This window comes from Trematomus bernacchii, unplaced genomic scaffold, assembly GCF_902827165.1.
Source record: "Trematomus bernacchii unplaced genomic scaffold, fTreBer1.1, whole genome shotgun sequence".
Taxonomy (NCBI): Eukaryota; Metazoa; Chordata; class Actinopteri; order Perciformes; family Nototheniidae; genus Trematomus; species Trematomus bernacchii.
This window is the reverse complement of record NW_022987803.1, coordinates 10,641,543-10,666,287: the sequence shown is the minus strand read 5'-3', so window position 1 is coordinate 10,666,287 and position 24,745 is coordinate 10,641,543. Positions and strand designations below refer to the sequence as shown.

The 24,745-nt window shown below is 42.2% G+C and overlaps 1 protein-coding gene across 8 annotated transcripts; it reads left to right on the top strand.

Annotated features, from left to right (window-relative positions):
• runx2b (RUNX family transcription factor 2b) lies at positions 1–24,745 on the top strand. 8 transcript variants are annotated; one of them, XM_034150612.1, is made up of 7 exons: positions 1–238; positions 1,284–1,543; positions 2,989–3,145; positions 5,003–5,137; positions 16,096–16,263; positions 18,615–18,776; positions 21,471–24,745. In XM_034150612.1, exons 2-7 carry the CDS (start codon positions 1,346–1,348, stop codon positions 21,947–21,949), a joined length of 1,299 nt encoding a protein of 432 aa, XP_034006503.1. In that variant the 5' UTR covers positions 1–238; positions 1,284–1,345; the 3' UTR covers positions 21,950–24,745. The 8 variants fall into 8 exon arrangements, with proteins under 8 accessions (XP_034006503.1, XP_034006505.1, XP_034006501.1 ...); XM_034150614.1 differs by lacking the exon at positions 1–238 and adding an exon at positions 250–1,194; XM_034150610.1 differs by lacking the exon at positions 1–238 and having other exon boundaries at positions 250–1,543; positions 5,003–5,107; positions 16,075–16,263.

Below are 24,745 nucleotides of genomic sequence, written 5' to 3'. Positions count from 1 at the left end.
CCTGCGCCTCTATACCTGACTCACCGCTCTCCGGTGACTCACCCCCTCCTACCTTATGGAGAGTAACTCACTTCTCACCCGGGCTCGGATCTCTGAACGCTCTTCTGAGCCGCATATTATCGGGACATAGTGGGTAACACAACGCGGAGTGATGGACTGACTCGCGTTATTCCGACTGGAAATGACCACCCCCGGAGTTAGGAGCGCGCCGATGGTCCGGTGGAGCGGTAACATGTCGGTATGTAGCTGTGAGGCAGTGTTAAACTCTTATCCACAGAGAGAAAATGCGTGAGACGTGCGTGTTTCGTGAAGGTATCGACGTTACACTGAGACCTGTCCGGCCGTGTATATAGGCGTGATAGATTATGGCAGAGGGAATGGATCTGACTCCAGACACCACGTGTTGGAGTCGCATCAGCGCAATAATTGCTGGGCGCTCGAGCTATATAAACCACAAAAAGCCTGAGCACGGGAAACCCCGGCCTCCAAACACTAACCACATTTACGGCTACAAATACGGGATACTATTTTTCCGCCTCCTTCATCTCACCGGCGATTTTTTTTTTTTAACTTCATCCACCTTTTTAACCTTATACAACACTGCCAAGATACTTTACGGGACATATACACACTTTGAAGGCGTCGGTGGTGTATACATAGCTCTTAAGTATTGTTAAAGTGTATTCCTTTGACTTTGAACACTTTTTGTGTGTGTACATTGCCTGCGGGCTTTCAAAAAGCCTTTCAGTGTGGCACAAAGACTTCAATGACGCACCTGGAGCAGTGCTTTGACTTTTCACTAAAGGAAGACAGACAAAACGTTTTTTTTTTTTACATCTGAGTCGACGGTTCCCTTTTAAACCTGCCTTTTTTTGTAATTGTATAGCCCATTACGAGCTCGGACATTTATTTGATGTTATTTATATCCACACACGAGCAACTACGCCTGCGTTATGGCGCATGGACGCTTTCCTCGAGAAGTTTGAAAAAAGGAGCTCGTCATTTAAAACATCATCAAGTTTTCAAGGGTTGTTTTTCTTGACGGAGAAGTATATTATATATCGTTTGAAGGCGACCACTAAAGTTTGTAGTGGAGAGGGTTTTGAAACGCGGTGTGCGCACACGAAGTTTTCCATTGGCAAGCGCGCTGAGGTTCTGCGAGAAGCGGCGCACACTCCGAGTTTTCCCCCTGAAGTGTGTGAGAGAGACAGAAAAAGAGGAGAGCTGGAGAGCCTTTGGTGCCTTTTTGATAACCAACGCTGTTGTGATGCGAATTCCCGTAGATCCCAGCGCCAGTCGGAGGTTCAGTCCGCCGTCAAATAGCCTCCAGCCGGTCCCAGGGAAGATGAACGATGTGAGCTCTCCAGCGGGGCAGACGGACTCAGCTGCGGTGCCGAGACTGCGCCCCCACGAGAACCGCAGCATGGCCGAGATCATCGCAGACCACCCGGCCGAGCTGGTTCGGACCGACAGCCCCAACTTTCTGTGCTCCGTCCTGCCGTCCCACTGGCGGTGCAACAAGACGCTGCCTGTCGCCTTCAAGGTGAGTCCCGTCTCAGCGATGTGCTCCGTAATTAAGTAAACCACAAAGTGTTCGGTGTTCACTGTAAGATAAAACTAAAATCACTAAATGTAGACATATTTTGTGTATGCATACTTTTTTCGTGAACCCCGTATCTACTAAAAACCTTTAAGTAGCCTAATGTAATTATTTTGTATGGCGATTTATTTTTCCTTTTGTTTTTATTTCAAATTTACAAAAAATGTAAGTATTGATGTCATGGGGATCTGGGAGTTTTTAAAGCCACTTCAGAAACCACACAAATTCAGAAAATGAATCACAAAATGATGGTGATGTTTAAAGGGACATAAAAAATAAAGGTTTGGCAAAATGTCTTTAAATGTAAAATAAGTAACTAAATGTACATATTGTTTTTCTACTCGCATTTTGTAAACAAATAATAATTGTATCTTTTTTCCAAAAGGCACTTAATGTAGAAAACTATAACATTCATGTCTCTCTTAAATACCCCCCAGATGGTGGTTATTTTACAATCAAAGCTTTGTTTCTATGGTGATTAATATTATTTTTATTTTCAATGTAATTATCTTCATATGTTACAATTATAAAAACTATACCTCAACATCTATATGTTACCACCACGTTATGGCCTATTCTAGCTCCTATTACAATTATTACCCAAAATGATATCAAATAGTTTTCACATGTTGATTTTACTGAACATTTAATGAGCAGAAGAGCATTAACAGAAAAATATATATATTTAAGCAGAGACTAATTGTTGATACATTAAAGGCCTCTTCAGGCATTTTTGAAGCCTTGACAATATTTTGCTCCCATGATATTTCACAGGAAAGGCCCTATTAATTACTTGACAGTTATTATTTAAAGGATGGATCAAAGAAACACCAAAGTGGCCATTTGTAGCTGTAGCCTGGCTGGCTCCAAATCAAATGTGCCACATTTTAAAATATGTGTTACTTAACCGTTCTTATTACTATGGCTCTGTAATTATTGCTGCTCTGTAGGCCGGCTCCTGCTCTTTTATCTGCATCCAGGAATCTAAATGATAACACAAGGCCTTGCAACGTTGGTTTTGAAGACAGCATTCTAGAATCCATTCATCAACATTCGAATGAAGATGATATTATGTCAAACAAGTCTGTCACATTAGCTCGAATGAATTCTTCTCAACAGTGAAACAGAGAATTAGTTTCATTTCATTTTGGTTTGGCTTTCAACAAAAGCATTTCCTTTATTATTAAAATATATTTTTTCAGTTTTAACTTTTTAATTTCTGTTTAACCACAAACAGAAGAAGATCATATGTTGTAGCAAACTGAATGAAGTGATTTTTTTTACTACATTTTGTCGCAGTACTAGGGAGTAAAATGGGTGTCTACCTGTTGAATATTGTTCTGAGCAGTTAATAAATGTCTGCCCTTTGACCTCTCTGCCCCTGCCAGGTGGTTGCCCTGGGAGACGTAACCGATGGGACTGTTGTGACCGTCATGGCGGGCAACGACGAGAACTACTCCGCCGAGCTGCGGAACGCCTCTGGTGTGATGAAGAACCAAGTAGCGCGCTTCAACGACCTTCGCTTCGTTGGCCGCAGCGGCAGAGGTGAGGCCCGACACACTTTATCCTCCATTCACTAAAACTACAACTCAGGGGGAGCCATTCGATTCAGTGGTGTGGATTAGTGGTCACGTTACCTTCGTGGCAACCACATAATGATCTGTAACTCCAGGCTCAAATCCCACCGCCTGTGAGTAGTAAATCGTGTTGCTTGAAAATGAACGTCCTCAAATAATTATTTGTCTTTTTAACCAAGTTGGGTAAAAAAAGCTTTTTAAAACCAACTTTTTAATGCTTTGTATCTTTGCCCTTGGGTTTAAGAAACAAAGCTTTGAACAAAAATAGGATGTGTGATCAGCCCGGCGTCAGCTGAATAAGACAGTGTTGTTCTGATAAAAAAGAAAACAAGTTTGTCTTTAAAATAATGTCACCTGACATGACCCGGCACAGTCGAGGCTTATAAACATGTTGATCGCTCTGCACATATCCTCATGCTGTCAGGCAGTAAGGCAGAGGCCCCATCCTATTGGGTCAAATAGCATTCCCTAAATATTTGGCATTGCAGGAGCGACTCTTCGCCTCCTTTAATGTCATGTTACCAAATCGTCTTATTTACACGCGCCCTCTCCAAAGATTTTTCTTTTCTTAAAATCTCACAGAAAGTGGTCGCCTTCCATAAGTTGACAGTGATAAGAGCTGTCAGCAGCTCCGCCAGTGACTTTTCCTCTGTTGTAGCTGTCAAAAAGGGAGGGTAGCCGAGGCAGCCAGGAGAGATGAGGGGCTGACAAAAGTATAGAGAGCAGAGAGGAGGCATGTTGGCTGGACTTATTGCCTCGGGGGACCTTGCGTGCGTCTCCCTTAAGAAGTGACACAGAATCTAGTCACAGGAAGTGACATAGGAGCCAGGGGAGATCGGACTACGAGGTGTCTGAAATGAATACCTGAGATAAGTACAAGCAGAGCGAACTGATAGGATGTTAGACAGCTAAAAGTCGTGCACACAGAGGCAGGGAGAGCTGACTGAGATGGACAAAGATTGATAGTCAAAGAGCTTAAAATAGTGCCAGAGTACAATGACAGCAAGGTGGGTAATTCAGAGAGGAATCAGATACTTGGGATCATGTCATTAGAGTTTATAGTATAGCAGTGTGCAGGATTGCCTGAATCAGATCGCAGGTAACGGTTGACAGCAGAGATGATGGCGCCCTACTTTATCACAGATCGCCCACATGCACCTCAGATATCAGGTATGGGGGACACCTGTTGCTTCTGCTATCTCCTGAGTCATCTTATCCCTTCTTTGAAAGGCTTGTTTACAGTTAGTGTAGAGCAGGAGAGAGGAGGACTCACACTACTAGGTGGCTGCGCCTGAATGGACAGCTGCTCCGATGAGTCGCTGCAGCAACCTGCCCCCCGCTTCCTGTTTCCTGTGCGTAGCCATGGCAACGCGATGCGCCCGCATACCTCAGACGTTACTGCTGCTGCTGCTGACTTGGCTGTTGCGCTCTGATTCATAGGGCTCCTTGTGCATACACAAGGGAGCATTACACACACACACTCAACCCCAAGGCAGCAACTGCTGGGGATTATCGAGAAAGGAAGTGACTATTAAAATGCCTCTCGCCCACTCACACTGCGCTAGACAGGGAGAAAAGTCTGGATAACAAGATACTGGCTCCTCCAGTCAATCTTCCATTAAGACTCTGCCAAAAGACTTAAATAGATCCTCTGAAACAGCAATTGTTGTCTGTTGTTAATCCTCTTAAAGTCGATTTTTGCCAGTTTGTATTGGCTATTATGTGATCACAACCACACTTGTGACTTGGGGATGGTTTAGCGATGAATGAGGCTCATTGTCTTTGCAGATGGTATGTCATTTGATGTTGTTTGATGTCACCACAGGCAAGAGCTTCACGCTGACAATCACGGTATTCACCAACCCGCCACAAGTGGCCACTTACCACCGAGCCATAAAGGTCACCGTGGACGGACCGCGTGAGCCCAGGAGTGAGTACAACGGCACGCACATACAGTACAGTAAGGGAATATGTCTACACACGCACAGACAACATAATACTCCTTCTTTTAATCAGCCTTTGAATGGGTACACCAGTATTTTAGTGAGGTGCTTAAAGATATGAGGGGTTTATGAGAAAAATGAAAAAGATTACGAATCTGAGGTCAAAATATCATACATTTTAGTGTCTAAGCTCCCTAGAGCACTGTATCCTACATTTCCCAGAATGCAACTCAGTAGTCTTTCATTTAGACACTATTTCAACTTTACATAGGTACACAGCATTGCGTAAGAAGACATTATACTCTGAACTGTTTTTTTTACATGCTCAAAAGTAAACCTTATGATGAAAAACTAAACTTTATAGTTAGTGAAGTGCAGCTTTAATTCATCTGTGGATGTGACGTACAGTACACTTAGCCAATGGCAGCAAATCCCCCGTTATAATGGTGACAGGCTAATAAAAATAAGTTGATTAACAAAGTAAATGTTTTACTGGAAAAAAGTTCTGATTATGTTAATTGGCTCTGAACAGACTTTTTATTAAGTTGACTTCTCAGAAAGCAGCTCAGCCTCCCGAGTGACGATTTGAGAGAGAAACGAGAAATAAAAAAGTGAGACAGAATCTTCCTGAGAGGGTACACTGGGTAGCAGAATGCTAGCATCAGCTCCTTTTAATGGGCCATATAAAAACAACTGAGGAGGGAAAAAAAACTTTACTATAGCCCTCAGTGCCAACTGGTCTGGCATGCAGCTGTTTCCCCAACCCTCCTCCCTATTCATAAAAAAAAACATATTCTCATCTCATGGCGTCTCAGTGAACAATATCAAATCACAAACAACCCACCCACCCGACTGCCCGTCACATATGGCACCAGAGACACAGAGGAGCCAGGAGACAGTAGGATTAGTACCACCATCAGTCTCCATTGTAGGAAAACATGCCCGTTGTGCCAAAAAATGCCTCAGATGCTCGAAATTCAGCGTTCATCAACACGCACCCTGAAACAAAGGCACATGCTTGTCGTCAAACACACATGTACTCACAATCACACCCACTGTTTCCCTTCTAACTCTCATTGCACTCAAGCCATCTTGTTTGATCAAAAGCATTTCCTGTGCATCTGCTGTCCCCCGTCAGATGACTTTCAAACAAGTTCTGTTATTCGGTGGTGAGCAGATGGGAGTCGGAGCAGAATTTGTTTAGAAAAGGCCCACTTAGGTCTTAACAGAGTTGCAGTCTTGTATTTGTGTCTAGAAAGCCTTTATGTAAGCCTGTGAGTCACTAAACTAGACAAAGGCAGCATTACCTGATGTAAGGTGAGGGATTGGGGCATTGTGAAAAGACTTTACACTTTCAGTCATTATTCCTCCCTTCTATTTGCTCAATTTGTGGTCTGAGACAAAGCTTTAAAGTTGAAGTCTGCATCTTATAACTTCAGTCCCAGGACAGTAATTTAAGCAATAAGGAGTATGTCATCACACGTAACCCCTGAACTTCTTTACTTCGCTGTTAAGTGGTCAGAATTGCAGCGACGGTGTAATTTACCCAGAAACTACAGCCAGAACACGTCTCCCTCTCAGGGGTCATTAAGCCGAGGTCGGAGGGTGGCAAAACACACATGTGCCCTCTTAACCACACCTCCCCTCCTCCAGGTTTCAGCATGGAGAGACTCCAAGCTGAGAGCACCGGCTGTCTCCAAAACTGCGATTCTATCTGTGAACGCTTCATTGACACATTGGGGGGGCTTTGTCGGCCATTACAGCTCTATTTTGTGTTAAACGAGTGGGTAATTAGGAGGCCTTTGGAACTCCGGGCCCCTATAGGGAGGGGTCCGAACAGAGACACACGGAGAAAGAACAGTGGGCTGTCTTGAGCTTGACATACACTGGTACTCTGTGGCCCTTCTCTGTGAAAACACTGTGTTGTCTCTGGAAAATAGGCTGACAATAACACAAGATTTTAACGTGGGCTGGTAAGTGGTATAAAAAGCTAAACTAAGTAACCATTCCCTATGGTTTTATTAATGTTTTTTACACTTTCCTGATGTTATTGGGAGGTTTTGCTCCCTGTTAATGACTTGCGGGGTTGTGGGTGTCAAGCTCAGGAAGGATATTTTGTGTAGGCGTGTTTGATGAGCCTTATGGTAGCCATATGAGTCTTCCTGAGGGATGTCATTTCCCCCAGCGGTTCCACATCTAATATCAGAGAGGGGGGAAAAAGTTGGACCACCCGCGAATAAACGGGGCTCATATCTCTGAACTGTGGCTCTGAGTTAGCTAATTAATTGCGTGGTCAAAGTGACGAATATCAGTGAGGCCCCGTTTTAAAGATCTGTGGTATGATTTTCCTCAGAGGTTACAGTGTGTGTGTGGGTATGGTAAGTGGTTAGTCAGGTCCCTCTGGCCACTGTGTTATTAGCGGGAGGCTAACTCGGTTTCTGTGGCTCCCATTGTGCTTAATCGCTTGACAGCTCTTGGTTACTCTGTGGTTTGCCACTGCACCAACAATTCAGCAAGCGTGTACACATATATGTGTCTGTGTGTGTTCAAGCGTAGAGGCATGTGTATGTCTGCTCCTGTAGATATGATTGCAAATGCATGCATGTCTGTCCCATAGCGCCTGAGTCTGCAAGCGCGGACCCACATGTCATGTTTTGCAGAGAGAGAGAGAGTGTGTGTTATTGGTGTCATTAGTCTAGTGTAGCCACAGTGCTGGAGCAGAGCTAATAGGCCTCATTAAATGTCATTTTGAGCTAATAGACAGGGAGTGGTTGTTTAAACCAATATGCTTTTATAGGTGGTTCTGTCTCCTTTCAGCTGCTCCTGGCGGTGGCTGCGGCCAGCTGAGACAAACTTCCTGAGTGATAATAACCGAGCCGTAATAACACAATATACTAGGCTTTCTGTCCAAACCCACTGTTCTCATTATAGTTAATTGATCACAGACAAACATAGGAGGTGACACAAACCATTGTGGCGTCACATGTACTGTGTCTCGCTGGGGCATATAGCAGCGGTTACTTTGCATAACTGAGTGCATGTGATGTGTGTGTGTGTGTGTGTGTGTGTGTGTGTGTGTGTGTGTGTGTGTGTGTGTGTGTGTGTGTGTGTGTGTGTGTGTGTGTGTGTGTGTGTGTGTGTGTGTGTGTGTGTGTGTGTGTGTGTGTGTGTGTGTGTGTGTGTGTGTGTGTGTGTGTGTGTGTGTGTGTGTGTGTGTGTGTGTTAGCGGTGGAGGCTAGCGGTCAGGTTCGTCTTTACTCTGGGGTTTAAAAGCTGCAGGGTCTGGGGGTATCTGGGCTCGGGGACAGGGTCGTGTTTTGGTTCGATTTTGGTCAGGGTGTTAACAAGTTTGGTGAAGAGGCCCTGGTTACTAACAGGCCTGTAGACAATATTAGTGGTCCAGGAGACCTGTCTGCCAAGCCAAAAATATTCCTGTGACACACAAATACTCACACTCACACACATACACATAATACTTCCAGATATGCTTCTGCATAGGTTCAAAATAATAGCTTTAATAATAATTGTTACTTTATTTGAATTGCATTGTTCAAGAATATCTTTAGATTTAAAGAAGTCTACTTGGACTTTAAAAAACTTTGATGGTATTTTTTTCAATTTTTGTCTTCAATCCAGTTTGAAGTCTTCAATCCAGTTTTGACCTGTATTTTGTTTCTATTGAGGCCACAGCAGAAAAACTCACATAGGTAGGATGTGGCAAAAGAAAGTGTGTGTTATGGCTCTCCTACCTATCAGTGGGTAATCTATCTCCACTCCAATCTAAAACACAACCAGTGTGTTATAATGTAGGGTCATGCAGAGTAAAGCCGCCTGTCCCTTTAAGAGAGAGAGGGGGAATACCTGTGTGTTGTAAGTGCATGTGCAAAGCGAGCGAGAGTGAGGAGCAAGTGTAGTAGGTTTCTGGAAGTGAATGGGAGTAGCAGCAGTGATAAGTCTGTCTACAAAGTTAGCTGCATAACACAATTGCAAATAAATACAACAGATTCCCAAGGAAAATCCTGCCTGTCTGCCTTATTTAAGAGTGGGTTATTGAACATTTAGTGAAGATTCATCGTCCCCCCCCCCCCCCCCCCCCCCAGGGGGCACACCCTCCAATATGGGAACCACTGGGTTAAACGTTAATTGACTGTCAAGGTTTTTAGGGATATGCCTAACAAAGTGGAATTTTGCTTTATTGCCATTTCATCAAAAGGAATTTTTGACATTCAGCTTGCAAGGGTAATTAATGAGAGTAACAAGATTGCTATTGTGGCCAAATGCTATTGATACATACAGCTGGATGTCATCTGATTAAAAATGAAACTAGATATTATATTTGTGAATAATGCCCACTAAAGACAGCATGCAACAGAAAACAATAGCGGACCTTAACCTGAGCCTTGTGGCACACCACAAATGAGATAGGCAGTAGACGATGAGGTATGTTTCACCATATTGAATACAGTGCTAACACCCATGCTCACTCAAATGCACTCAAACAAACACACACCCACACACCTAAACAACCTTATAGTAGTGGTTGCCCATTATAGCTATTTGAAAAAAACTGTCACCTTCATTGCTCCTTGGCTGTAAACAGTCTAGAGTAAGTGAGACACCTTTATTAACACGTCTGTCATGATGACACAAAAAGGTCTCTGAACAGTGTCATAACACACACATGCCATTACATGCACTTGTAGGGTACTATTACATGCTGTAAGGCCTTGGCTTTGTTTCTGTCAACAGACGTGTTTGCTCGGTGCAAAATGCAAATTAAACTTTTCCACACTTTTTAAATAATGTCAGCCATTTAAACTATGTACATTAACATAAGGACCTTTATGTTCTTGGATTGTCATGCCTCGTCAGTGACTTCCTCAAGTCCAAAAAATCGAATATACTTTTGTACAGCATCCAGGTACTTAAAGAGGATTTGAGAAGACTCAATACTTTTCCCCTCTCAGACAGTTACACACCCACCTATCTGCTGCTGCCTTACTCGGAACAGCTTTTAACAATGGGAGCCGGACAAATAAAACTCACCCGAAACATCAGGAGGAAAAGGAATGAAAAGAGGGAGGGAGGGAGAAAGGGGGAAAAAGAGAGAAGAGAAAAAAAGACTGCAGGCTTTTCCAGAGGCAGTCAGTCAGTTGAATGTCTTATGAAGTTCCTTGAAGAGGTGCCAAGGCCTTTACAGCACAAAACACAAAATCATTCAGTGGGAGGGAGAGACAGAGAGCACGACAGCAAAATAAAGAGTGAGAAGGGGGAGAAGAAAGTGAATCATAAAAGTGATAGAGATTATTGAAGAGGGTCCGGAGTTGGTTGGCAGTTAAAGAAAAAAACATCTCAGAGGGATTTGGATCAAAACACTTTAGTTTGAGCAGAGAGGTGCTTAGGGAGCACACCAAAGCCAAACTGTGTGTGATTGTATGTGTGTGTGCTATTTAAACTTTGTGCAATATCGTACAAGTGTGTATATAATGTGTTTTTGTGTTCAATAAATGTTTCGCCTTTGGGAATTGTTGTGCATGTCTGTGTGTATGCATGTGTGCGTGTGTGTGTGCCTTTCCCTTGCCTGGCTTGCTTCCTCCAGGCTGGAACGCATGGACCACACAGACGGCTGGCAGCGCTCCACGACAGCCTGGCTCCCCCTTTCCCTCCGTCTCCTTCTCTCCTTCGCTCGCTGCCTGATCTCCCGCACCTTTTCTCTTTTTCCCCTTCTTCATTTTTTCTCTGTTTTTCCCAATTCTGTTTTTATTATCTACCCTCTTTTCTGTCTCCTCCCTCCCTCCTTTCCTCCTCTCTCTATACCAGACCCCCATGGTAGACAGGCGTCTGAATGTCACCCACTCAGTGCTTTTCCTTTCGAGCCATGCTCTGCCAGTTTCAGATTGCCACCTGAAATAATTCATTGTTTCTGACCGCTCACAAAAACAACATGGCCACTGTGAGGGCTCCAAATAAAAAAGTGAAATATGGACCCAGTGTATTCATTCATGGACTTAACTGGCTGTTCCACTGCAAAATGACTGACACACACACACACATACACACACATACAAACACAGACGGGCTGATTCAACCCAGGCTCCATGAGCATGGGGGTTTTTCTGAATCAGCCCCAAAGATACATTCATCCAAGCTCACCCAGTGATCATAAACTAGCCTGAAGGGCTTAGAGGGCATGACGTGACAGCAAATTTATAAATTATCCCATTTATTAAGGATCTTCTGGCGCTCCGAATTTTCCTCCCTTAGTCAGGCAGCAGGCAAGATAATTTCCTAGTTATGTGTCTGTAGTGATATCTGAAACTCCATGTGTTGGTGTGAGGAGGAGGTTGAAAAAAAAAGCCTTTTTGGAAATATTTCTCACTTAGAACCTCAGAATCCTATTACAAATAAATGTAACACAATTTGAATATAAGAAAATGTTCCTACGAGCACCTCTAAATCTCACTTATTTGTTTAATCTCTTTTGTTACAAATTGGATTCCCTTTAGACCCAAGGCAGGCTTAGTGTTTCGACAGCCTTGTATGCTCAATTGTCTGGTTACCATGTTAATTTCAAAACATTATTTTGAGGGTTATAGCTATGCATTGTTTTGCTTTTTGTTTTGCATTTTTTGCATTTCCAGTTGCGACGAAATAACATGCACATAGAAAACTGCTAACAAAGTCAGGTGTCGTACTATGAAGAAATTGGTGTCTTAACCAGATGTCAATCATCGACCTATTTACATTGACTACTTAACTAGCTTGAATAAAGTATTTATTTTAATTGGAAACCCGATATTTTTCTGCACCATATAGCCTGTGTTAAAAATTGCTTAAATGTCTACGTATGTAAGAGTTGGGTGTGAAAATGTGGCGTTAAATGACACATATCCCTCTGCACAGACATAAATCTGCTGATCTAACTCCCAGCAAATTAGTGTATTTCCCAAAAACGATCCCTTTACACTCTTTAGTCATGAAAAACACATTGGCACACTTTTTATGAAAAAAATACTCTGCAAATAATTCCCAAGCTATAAAAACGCTTTGGTATTGGAGAAATATTTTCAGACATGACATATATGGGAACTGTTCGTCAAAGATCTCTGTGTTCAGGCTCAGATCAAATCTAATGCTGCCATTAATTACAGAGGACTTATATTCTGTTAGCCTACTTGCTATTACTAACTGTTATCAGATCCGAAGGGGCGAGTTGAATCCAGACTTATGTCTTTGCGACGGCTGAAATAATACCATTCCAGGATCAGTGTGCAACTGTGTGATTACAGATACTATCTATAGAGGTGTTATCTAATCATTATTAATCTCTTTACTGTGTATGTGCAAGCCCGGGCCTGTACTGTAAGTGCATGTGCAAAGGTGTATGCATGGTGCCTGTGTGCAAATACTCATGATTGCATGCGCAGACGTGTGTTTGCATACATCCATTCTTGCGTGTGTGTGTGTGTGTGTTTTTCGTGTGTTTCCGCGTGTGTAAAAGTTGCTCACATCTGGTCTGAATCTGTCCATGTTTCCGGCCGCTGGCTGGGCAGGGAAGTGGCAGGCGCTATCGAAAATCTCCGCTGTTTTCACAGGGATGATGGGAATCTCAGGGACTTTCCCTACGGCAGTGAAATCATCCGCCTTTCCCGCTCCTTTAAATACCCCCGGCTCATTCCTCCGCCCTGCTAGGGTTCCGATAAAACAGCTGAGACGTCTTGTGTTTGGCAACAGTTGTCGTCTAAAAGGTGTAATTAACTCATGAAAAACTGTATTTACTGTCAAGGCAGGCTAAACTAATGGACTTGAGGTCTGGCTGTTTGCAGTGTAAATTGGACCTGAATGTGGTGGTTGACATGCTGCATTCCTATAGGAGAAGAAATACGTTGGTTTCCTTTAAAACTGGGTTGCATCCATAGGTATTTTGACAGTAAGGATGGTAGCTGAGTGTTGCTGAAATTGTGACAAGCTACCAGTAACATCTTCTATCTATCATGTTGATCTATCTTTATCTCCTTAAATATAAATGTAAATATCTGTCTGTATTTTGGGATCTTCCTCACAGAAGTCGAAATCCTAAACCTTTTAACTATTCACCATTCGCTGTGCTCTGTGTTCACCACTGTGTCTGCTGACTGGCTGAGCTCAATCCAGTACTCTTAATTTACTGGTCATCAGGGTCTCTTCCTCTCCATGTGCCTCCCCCCCCTCGTTTCTGTCCCTCTCTGTCTCCCCTCATCTCCCTCGGTCTCCCATTGCTATTTATTCCCATCACTAGGAGACGGCCTGTGCACAAAGCCCGCACTGTGTCCCGAGGCTTTTTTAGAATAGAAATTTGGTCTGTTGAAAATGGAAACGCTATGATTGACTGGGCACAGCTTGCATAGAGTGATGAGGAACGCCAAAGTAAGGCACAAATTATCCAGAGAAATATTATTAATGAAATATGGCCATGAATTATGTTAAGAAGAAAAAGAAACTTCAATAAGCTGAGGGTTTTGCAAGTAGCCCTTATTATCCCCCTTCCAAGTCATCTATGTTAAGAAGCGGATGATGAGATTGTCTGTTTATTTGAACTTGATGATGCCAGTATGGTAACGTCATTGTAATAAAAACAAATCATGGTCTGTCTGACTGTCACTGGCTGCATCTTCACTCCTGCCATTCTCAAGTCAGAATTCCATAATAGTTGTTCGGAATAAATGAATTTGTTGTGAAGCGTCAGATGATCTGATAAAAGCATTTCTGTGGTTGATATTTTTTCCAGACTTGCTGTAATGGACAAATAATACACAGAGGATTAAAATGATTATTTGTAATGTCTTCTGGTGTTTTTATTTGATATTGAAAGGGACAAAAGAATCTGCAAAGAAAGATGATCTCCTTACTTGACACCGATCGTTACCGTAACTGTAGTGTCAGGTCTTTGTTCCCAGGCAGCAGGCAGGTTGGACAGGATTCTGAAGTAGCTCGTTGTTTCTGCCTGAGCCAACTGGAGCTCCGCCAAGCACAGCAGGAGTTTCTACCCACCTCTGTTTGATATTTACTTTACCGCCTTTACAGGAGAACTAGTGCGAGACCAGACAGACGCACCAACATAGACCTGTGTCAGTGATAAAAGGACTGTGTGTGCACAGGCTTCTCTTTCTACCCCACCTTAGCTAAACTATAGTCTATGGCTTGGCCCCATGGGAACATATTTGTTGTGGTTCTTAATATAGGGCCCACATGGCTGCTGGGATAGAATTGGTCACAATTAACACACTGTCTTGTGATGTCCTGTAAGTGTTTGCAATGTGCATGTGCTGTATTTGTATATTGAAGGGGTCTGGAGTTAGCCCAAAAGAGATGAGAGTATAATCAGGGCAATAAAGGGTGTACAACTATTGGCAGAGGAATGCCGGAAAATATATACATTTTTGGCATAAGTTACGACTCCTGTGGGGATAATTGGGCAATGGCGTGAGAGCTTGTGTTTACCTGATGAAGAAGCCTCAGGTTAAAACTAAATATACTGTACGTGCAATGTCTCACACACTCGTAATTCTCTCTAATGCTCTGATGCAAGGTGAGAGATGATTGTTAAGTATTTGTTAGTTAGCAGGATGTAGTTGCATCCCATCCCAAAAGCCTCTCTTTACCTTCTCTTTGTTTAGGAGAACGTATAAAAGTTAGCGCTGAGCTTCAGTCTGCAATGTTCAAAACAACAGATAAAGCCAGAACTCTAGGTGTAGTCATGGACTCTGACCTGAGTTTCAACAGTCACATTAAAACAGTTACTACATCAGCCTACTATCACCTAAAGAACATATCTAGGATTAAAAGACTAATGTCACAGCAGGATTTGGACAAACGTGTCCATGCTTTTATCTTCAGTAGACTCGACTACTGTAATGGTGTCTTTGCAGGTCTCACTAAAACATCTATTAGAAAGCTTCAGCTGATTCAGAACGCTGCTGCTCACTAACACTAAGAAAGTGGATCACATCACTCCTGTTCTGAAGTCTTCACACTGGCTTCCTGTGTGTCAAAGAATATATTTCAAAATATTGTTGATGGTTTATAAAGCTTTGAATGGTTTAGGCCCAAAATATATTTCTGACCTCCTGCTAAATTATGAACCATCCAGATCTCTCAGGTCTTCAGGGACTGGTCAGCTTTCTGTCCCCAGAGTCAGAACTAAACATGGAGAAGCAGCGTTCAGTTATTATGCTCCAAATATCTGGAACAAACTCCCAGAAACCTGCCGGCAACTCTTACTACTTTTAAATCCAGGCTGAAGACTTATCTTTTTGCCGCTGCTTTTAATTGAAACTGAGCGGTTGTGTTTCGTTTTTGGTTAATGAACATTTGGGGCTAGTAACCCCAGGGGATCAGTGTCTGGGGACTTTGTCCTGGCTGGTTTTCTCTGTGTATGCTGCTCGGGACGTATGTGCCATACAAGCGTACACAGCGCATGTTCGGAGAGACCTTAAAGAAAGGCATCAGTAAAGTGGAACTTCTGTGTGAACTATTCATATCTTAAACTGCACTGTAACTTTTTATTCATGTACTTTTTATTCATGTATTTTTTCTTTTAATGTTTATTTTATTATCTTTGCTTTTTAATGACTGTTTTTAAATGCCTTTGTCTGAATGTCTTTCATTTTTGTAAAGCACTTTGAATTGCCTTGTGTTGAAAGGTGCTATATAAATAAACTTGCCTTGCCTTGCCTTGCCTTGCCTTGCCTTGCCTTGCCTTGCCTTGCCTAGGAGCACACACTGTGTTTACCAGGTTAGGCATGGCACACAGAAGAACTGAGTCATTTTGACACTATGGAGAACCCCTTGGTTTTGACAACCTTCTTTCCAAGAGAAAAAACTAACAATGATTTGTACAAAACAGCACGCATAAACACCATTATCAAGTACAGTTTTTTCCCTTGCACCTTGAAACTTCCTAACTAATAAATAGTTGTTTTTCCTGTGTCCCCAGGACATCGTCAGAAACTCGAGGACCCTCCAAAGACTGGGCTCTTCTCAGACCGCCTCAGTGAGCTCGAGAGGATGAGGGTGAGGGTGGCCATTCCCAATCAAGGCCCCCGGCAAATTCTCAATACAGGGCACAACTCCTTCAACCCGCAGGGACAGACGCAGATAACAGGTGAGCAGCCGGTTCTCAACTCCTAGTCTCAGACACAGAAAAGAGTTTAAGAACATTACAGCAAGCATCCACTCTTTGGAAGTGTGGTAGAGCAGGATCTTACTGAACTGGAGCTGCTATTGACCTCTGACCCCCTTAATGACATGGTTTGGCTCCCTCAAGTGGCTTCTGTCATTGAACAGGATTCATTAAATAGGGTTATAATACAAAACCTTAACCGGGTACATTTTTAACAGAGTGACAAAGGAAAAATGTTATCCAGAATTACAAATATTTAAAATTATATTTATTTTGTATGTCCTACAATGACCCTAATAAGTCATATATTTTAGGCTGGGAGATCATTCAACATATATATGGGCTATATTTATATATATTATGTATATTTATATATATACATGGTCATGATCAGTCTGCAGTATTATAACATTTAAAAAATATTGTACTTCAAAAGAAACAAGGCAACTTGTTAGGTTTACATCCATTTATTTGTATATTAGGTTATGTCATTAGGCATAATGAGTTTGCAATGTTGTGACTTTAAGATAAATATCTGAAAGTATTCCTTATAATGTTTCAGATTTCAGATAACATGCCCACGCATACATTTTATGTTTTCAACCAAGAATTAGAAATGTAATGTTTTTTTCACATTGTATTTTACAGCCAAAATGCCAAGAAAAAATCTAAATATAAAATGTTCTGTCCAAAATCCTAAAGCATATCACTTAAAAAGCAAGAAGGCTAAGTCACAAAGTTTCTTAAACTCTACTGTATGTGAGGGGAAACATCAAACCCACTCTGGGGCCATGTGCACATCCTGATGGGACCACAGAACGCTCAGTGCAGTATGTTCCACTGCCTCCTGGGTCATCTGTCCTTCTCTGCTCCATGTCATTCTATCAATCTACATCCTAGAAGGTAACACCATCTCTCACGGCTGGGGATGGCTGCTACCTGATCCTCCACACCTCCGTAGGCTCGTCACAGGTCGTCATTTAGCTCTTAGTTACTGTCTGCCATGGCTTTGTAGTGTTACTTAGTGGATCATTTGAGGCATGGTTGGACAGCGTGTGGCAGAGAGTATTATACACTGGACTGGACCTTAATTGCATGTGAGCAAAACAAATTTCCAGAGTAAATATTTAGAGGTGAAGGATGAAGTTTATATCCAAGTTCATCCAAGAAGTGGTTCCTGACCTTTGTTGTCCGGCCTTCCCCCAATAACATGATTTCTCATCACAAATGACAATGGGTTTAAAGTTCATTTTACACTTTCAATTATATAAAAGTGGATATGAATGTTTTCATACAATTGAACTTTCAATGATTTAGTTGTGTCGCATTTGCATTCGTAGTACGTACCACAACAGTTTTTCATTTTTTTTATTGTATAAACATGATTTTATCTCAACCATTTATCCCTTTGTACTTATACTGTAGCTAACAATTGTAACTGTTTATCTATTCCTTTTTTAACTATATTAACCCTTTATTCATTTCTACTTTTGGATAACTATCTTAAATGTTTGTGAATTGATCTATCTAGTTGAATTATGAATCCATGGCTTTTAGCTTACTTTTTGAACTGTTTCTTTTCTTTTTTAACCAAACCACTTCAAACTTTTATCCATTAATACTTTCAGCCAGCTTTTTCAACTGTTAACTCATTATTTTTAGATAACTATTCTTTCAATATTTGTTCAAACTTCTTGCTGTTTTGACCTCTCTGCTATCATGCTTACTACTTTTCATGCACGTTTAATAACAACATATACCAAAAACTAAAGCTTACTCAATATGTTCTTAATCTCTGTTGCATGTCTACAACTCCTGGCACCTACCCTGTGCAGTAATCCCTGAGTTAGAGATTGTAAATCACTACACATTAGTAAGCTAATTTCATCATAACACATCAAAATAGCTCCCATAAAATGCAATATCGAGCAACTCTCATGCTCTCCAATACTGTTGCAACACAGACATACACAATAAAGTGTGTGTGGCGGTTGTTTTCTTGGTTGTCTACCAGTGTGTTTACATCTTGGTTGTGTGCCAGCAAGGCTCTCTGTCCTCAGCTGCGAGCACAATGTTCTATAAGGCAAACAGGAAGATCTTCTCTTGGAAGGTAAACATTAGATGTGTCATTACGGAGGATGTTGCATAACGCGTCCAACTGATACTTACCTCTAACCTTCACTAGAATTCAACAGTTGGGTAATTTTTGTCAATTTGCCAAAGTAAATAGAACATATCAACCAGACGATGGGCCACTGGTAACTATTCTTTGTCTTTTATGTCTATTTATCTCCTTCTTCCTTTCCTTACCTCGCTTTCCTTCTCCCCATCAGACCCTCGTCAGTCCCAGTCCTCTCCTCCCTGGTCGTATGAACAGACGTACCCGTCCTACCTGAGTCCCATGGCGTCCCCCTCCGTCCACTCCACCACCCCCCTCTCCTCCAGCCGAGGCACGGGCCTGCCTGCCATCAGTGACGTGCCTAGACGATTGCCAGGTAGATCCATTACTTCATCTCCTTAAATCGCCACAAATGATCCAGATAATACATGTTCTTAAGCGATAGACGACAAGCTCCCACTCAAAAGCAGAAACGTAAACAAAGACTACAAAAAGATCCATGTGCTACCATTTACCAAAAGACTTGCATACATAGCGAGCTGCTATTGGCTCATTCTCAAATTACAAGATTTGTCCCACTGACTCTCCAGAGAGCGGTTTGGATGGCGTGGACGACAGAAAAGAAAAAAAAAAGGATTGTTTCCGTTTTTCCCCTCTCCAAGCCTTTGATCCCAGATGAGTATGGGTAATAACAGGCCCAGGGATAATAACAGGCTGACAAATAAAGTGTCTTTATAGCAATACGCCACTCTCACAAGGCATTCTGGGTAATTGACTTAGCCAGTGTGTTTGCCTTAACGGCAGCATCTGTGTTCCAATTTGTCTCTGTTTTTTCCCCCAACCTGAAAGCTCCTTTAAACTCCCTACATGCCGCCAGACAAGTTTCTCCCCCGTACACCTGTTTGACTCACTGCCATGAGAGTTTTTTTCCCTACACTGCTTTTTTTCTCTCTCTCTGTTTTCTTGTGCTAACATACTACACCCGTGTGTGTGTGTGTGTGTGTGTGTGTGTGTGTGTGTGTGTGTGTGTGTGTGTGTGTGTGTGTGTGTGTGTGTGTGTGTGTGTGTGTGTGTGTGTGTGTGTGTGTGTGTGTGTGTGTGTGTGTGTGTGTGTGTGTGTGTGTGTGTGTGTGTGTCCTGAACGAGGGTGAGTGATTACGCGACACAGCCGTGTGACTCTGCATTAGAAAGGGTTTAAAATCCAGCCAGCTGCCTTGTCAGCTTTGATTACTTTGGTCTTTCCCTTCTGCTTTCATCTCATGAGCATCAGGCTTTGTTCTCAGTGAAACACGTGCATGCGCACAAACACAGGCTCGAAAAGAAAAAACCTCTCCTCCCACCTTGGCCCACTCGCACACCTCCAGCACTTAATGCCTTCTAAGTGATGCGACTAAGGCTCTCAGATCTCTGCAGATCAAGTTGACACCTCGCCAGGCTGCGCTGTAACAGAATCCAGCCAGAGAAACATACCAACAAGTACGAGCAGAAGCTGATATGGATGCTCCAGAGCAAACTCTGCGGCGTCACACACACACACACACACACACACACACACACACACACACACACACACACACACACACACACACACACACACACACACACACACAATCCAGCTCATCTGAAATGTCACAGTCGCTAAGAAATGGGTTGCAAGAGTTCATCAGTCAAGTAAAAACACCTAATTCAGAAGTGATGCTCTTCTAGACTTTGTAAAAACCCTTTCTAAATATTTTGACATGGTTCCACTCTGGTTTCTTTTAAGCTAATAAAGATCGATCTGGCTCATCATCACAGGGCCCCTTTGAGGACTAAAATAGGTCCAAATGTTAAAAGCAGGAGTCAGGAGTTTATTGAACAGAGCCGGTCACGTCTGTGATCACAGTGCTCCTTCACAGTGGAGACAATCACCTACTATTTCTATTAGAATCAAACGGATCTTGTGGAAAGAGGAAGTTTAAAGGGCTTAATTGGCAGCATATGCTATCTGACTCTAGCGACAAATCCGGCTTCGCAATTCCTCCCTGCACATAAACACTGCGTCCCCCTCCTCCCTCCTCTTCCCCGCCACCCCCTGTCCTCTCACAGCAGACATGGTGACACGGAAGACGCCTGGTGATTTATGATAAGAGCACCATGGCTGGACTAAACCACTGAGAGGAGACGAGAGGGAGGGAGGAAGGGAGGGAGGGAGTGCGAGAGGGGGAGGACCTCCTATTCTCCTTAAACTCTGCGCCCAGCGCAAAGCTCGCCACAGCCAGTTAGTGGTTTTCGGGTATTTTTTAAGGGATGAAGCGAAGAGAGGAACGAAGGGTGAGATGGAGCAGCTCCTTCTCGGCTCTCACTCGCTTGTTGCGCGTGCACACGTACACACACACACACACACACGCTGGAGCCGATGGGAGGCGAGGAGAGGAGCCACATCAGAGCTCAGCCCTGCCTCATTATGGATCTCATGGAAACTGTTTCTGCTCAAAGTGTTTCCACATGTGCAGCTCCTGATTCATCCCAACTGCTTTTTTATGTGCATACAGTATTCACACACACATACACACCATCAGCCCCCCCACCAAACACATGAACCCACACACACCGTTTACACATACACATTTGCATGCATAAACAGTTATACAGATAGACATGCGCCAACACACACACAGAAACATAAATATGCAGAGGCATAAACATATTAAGGGATATGCATGCGCACAACGTCTCTGATGTGTTTGTTAACTTCATCAAACCTCAAGAGCTGGATTGGAAAACTCCAGTGAAGATGACAATATTTTTTGATTAATAATATTTTATAGCTCTGCACACAACATCCATTAGCTAAAGTATTTTCCTAATTTGGTTAATACACTTCTTTGGCTTGAAATATTTGATTACATTCAATTCAGTTTACTACTGTTTAACCCCTCAAGGGACTAATATGTTCAATTCAATTACGTATAAATAGTATCCAAAAATACAAGTTTCTGACAAACTGCTATGAAACGATGTCTGCTTCTATGATGATGTGTGCTTTACTGCGAATTGTAAAGTAATTATGGTTTTTATGTTTCAACAGGTTCTTCTGACTTGAGCCCGTTCCCGGGTCAGTTTGAGCGTCAGTTCCCGAGCCTCTCCTCCATCACAGATAGTCGTTACACGGGCCCTAGGATGCACTACCCGACCGGCTTCACCTACACCCCGCCCGTCACCTCCGCCATGTCGCTGGGCAGCGCGCACTACCATACCTACCTTCCACCCCCATACCCAGGCTCCACCCAGAGCCAGAGCGGCCCCTTCCAGACCAGCAGCACGCCCTATCTCTACTACGGCGCGTCCTCCGGCTCCTACCAGTTCTCCATGGTTCCCGGCGGGGATCGTTCGCCCTCCAGGATGATCCCGCCTTGCACTAGCGCCTCCACGGGCACCTCCCTGGTGAACCCCAACCTGCCCAGCCAGACGGAGGGAGGCGTGGACGGCGACGGGAGCCACAGTAACTCCCCGACTGTCCTCAACCCCGGGGGCCGCATGGATGAAGCCGTTTGGAGGCCGTATTGAAGAAAACCAAAGGGGGACGGAGAGGGGAAGTCAAATGATGTCATGGTTTGAAAGCACAAAACCTTTATTTTTTAATTAAAAAGGGGATTTTTGAGCTCTCATCAGCTATCTCTTCCTGGTACTTGGAAATTAAGGTTGAGATAAAAAAAGAAAAAAGCCAGACTTGTATGGACTCGTCTTCCTGGAATGTGTTTTGACCAAGGCACTACAAAGGGAGTCATTCTCACAGCAATAATGAGACAAGACAATTGTGGTTTACTAGGCCCAAGTGGATGAGACATTCTTTAGATTTCATTATAATCCACAAGCTAAGGGATGCTTCAACAATATTTGTAAAAGACTGCCTCTTTTGTATTGTGTTTGTATTTCAATAAGGCTTTTTGCAGAGCATGTTTTTGTACTACGACAATATCAAGATGCAAGTTAGGCACTGAGTAGCAAGTGATGAGAGTAACACATATGTTACCTCAAGTGGTATGGACAGTAAATTTGCTTTAAACCATTTAATTTAACTTGTATATTGTGGGTGAAACTTGGATGTAGATTGAGGCGTTTTCTTAGTTTTAACTTATAAAGCCATAAATTATGTATTGTATTTGAAACTTGAGTCAAAGAAGTGTAATCTGAATATTTTTGATGCATCTATATGACTAAGTTAAAATTATGTTATTTTCTTTTCTTTTTGATAAGTAATTTAAATAAGTGAGAGCTTTTAATTTCTTTTGTAGTACCCAAAGATTTAAATCGTTTCGAATATGAAATGTAATTTCCAAAGAGTATTGCAACATGTTTTCTCCTGGTGTAACTTTCAGTTTAACTGCTCCACACGTTAAGAGCCCGACATACTCGCTAGGCGTTGACACACATTTGGCTCGGAATTAAACCTTTGGTATTTATTGAGCAATAACTCGTATTGTGCCTCTTGGCAACAAACCATGATAGAGAGCTTCAATGGGGAAAAAAATAATTATCCTTTAGGGGGAATTCGTTCTGATTTCTTTAGTTGGTCTAGTCTGACATGCACACAGATACATATGAATTTTCTTGTCCAAATAAGAAATGGTACATTTATACAAACTCTATAATGGTGCCACGCCTAATGGTGCACTCAGCGGGTCAGACTTTAAGGTTTGCTTCTTTTACGATACATGAACTCCTCAGGACTGGAATTATCCATAGATCTCAAATCAATACAGATTTTGTAGATCTGCATATCTTTTTTTTCATATCCAATGTGGCTGAATCATCTGTCAAGATTATCAGAAAAAACATGCCAAGTCTATTGTAGCGTTCATATCATGTGCAGAAGATAGCTTTGAAAAAGTTTGTCTTAGTGTGTGACACACACGGGTACTTTGTTTGTTTGAATTTCTCTCTTTCAGTCTCTGAGACTGGAAGAGAAATATCACCGTTAAAGACAAAGAGACTGTGACATTCCTTCAGACATTTATTTATTTTCCTTATTTTTGTTGCTTTTGTTGACATGGTTTACCTAACCGATTTCTCCTCACTTATCCGAGTCACAATCTAAAATCATTCTGTGGCAACAGTTTGAGGCAGAGGTCTGATATTTTCCCATTTAAAATGAATATGTGAGATTTTTAAATAAAAGAAGTGTTGGGGTTAAAGGAAAAAAAAGTGCAGAAACCGAGATGATTGGATGCAGCTGCTGGCAGCAAACTGGTAACCAAAAAATATGGGAGACTTGTGTATGTTTGTTTCATAAAGCACTTATTTCTTGTTTTATTTTCTAGCAGCACTTACGGCAGGCTGCCAGCAGGGCTCGTGGTTTTGGTCCTCAGTGCAGATATAACACCAGTGGAGTCACACATACACACACACATATGCACACTCAAAATGGATAACACTTGGCCAAACAAGCCATTTACATTGGAGTTGAATCTGATCTCACTAGGCAGTTGGTATTTGTTTGAAAAAAAGCGTTTTTCTTGCTTTCATACAATATGATATTCAGTACATGAAGGTAATATAATAACCCAATTTGAAAAAGCTGAGAAAAACATGGCCCTGTCCAAGGATCAGACTTCAAGCTTTTCATTGAAGGTTTGCACGCAGCGCCTGTTTTCCAGTCTCTGCAGAGGATGTTCTGAACTCACTTAATGGAATTGAACATGTCAAACTACATTTCCCCAACTGCTCCAGCCCAAACGAAAAATCATTTTGCTGTTACAGTGTAACACGAGAAAGCAAATAAAACATTTTAGATTGTTGTGATTTTAAAGCTTTTTTCCAATACAAATTTGGTTAATGTCTCCATAGTAACTATGCACATATGTTGGACCTTTTTTTAATCAGCTTTTTTATTTCCAAACTTTGGGCAGGAAATGGTCTTTTAAAAACTGTTTACACATCAATGCAGCACTGACATCCCAGTTTGTTCTTATCTGCTTTTGTTAGTGTTAGTTAGTGTTCTTTTTCATCAGAACACAAGAGATTTGTCATTTTTCTTTCTTTTGGTTAAATGTTGTATACAAACTGTCATCAAAAACCTTGTATTATTTAATGATCCACATGTATGATATCCAGGAACCATACCTTACCCTGCTCTTATGTTATGTTTACTTGTTATGTATATTGTTATGCTTCTTCTCTCATGAACACTTGTCAGGAAACTAAAGCTAATGGAGACCCCATTAGATTTTGCTGGTACGTTTCACAAACATCAAGTACGTTTTTTTTAAAGGGACACACAGACCTGACAACATTGAGTGAAATTGGCATTGTGATTGTACATGTTGTTTATTTTAAGAATAAAATAGGAATTTTGTAACTTAA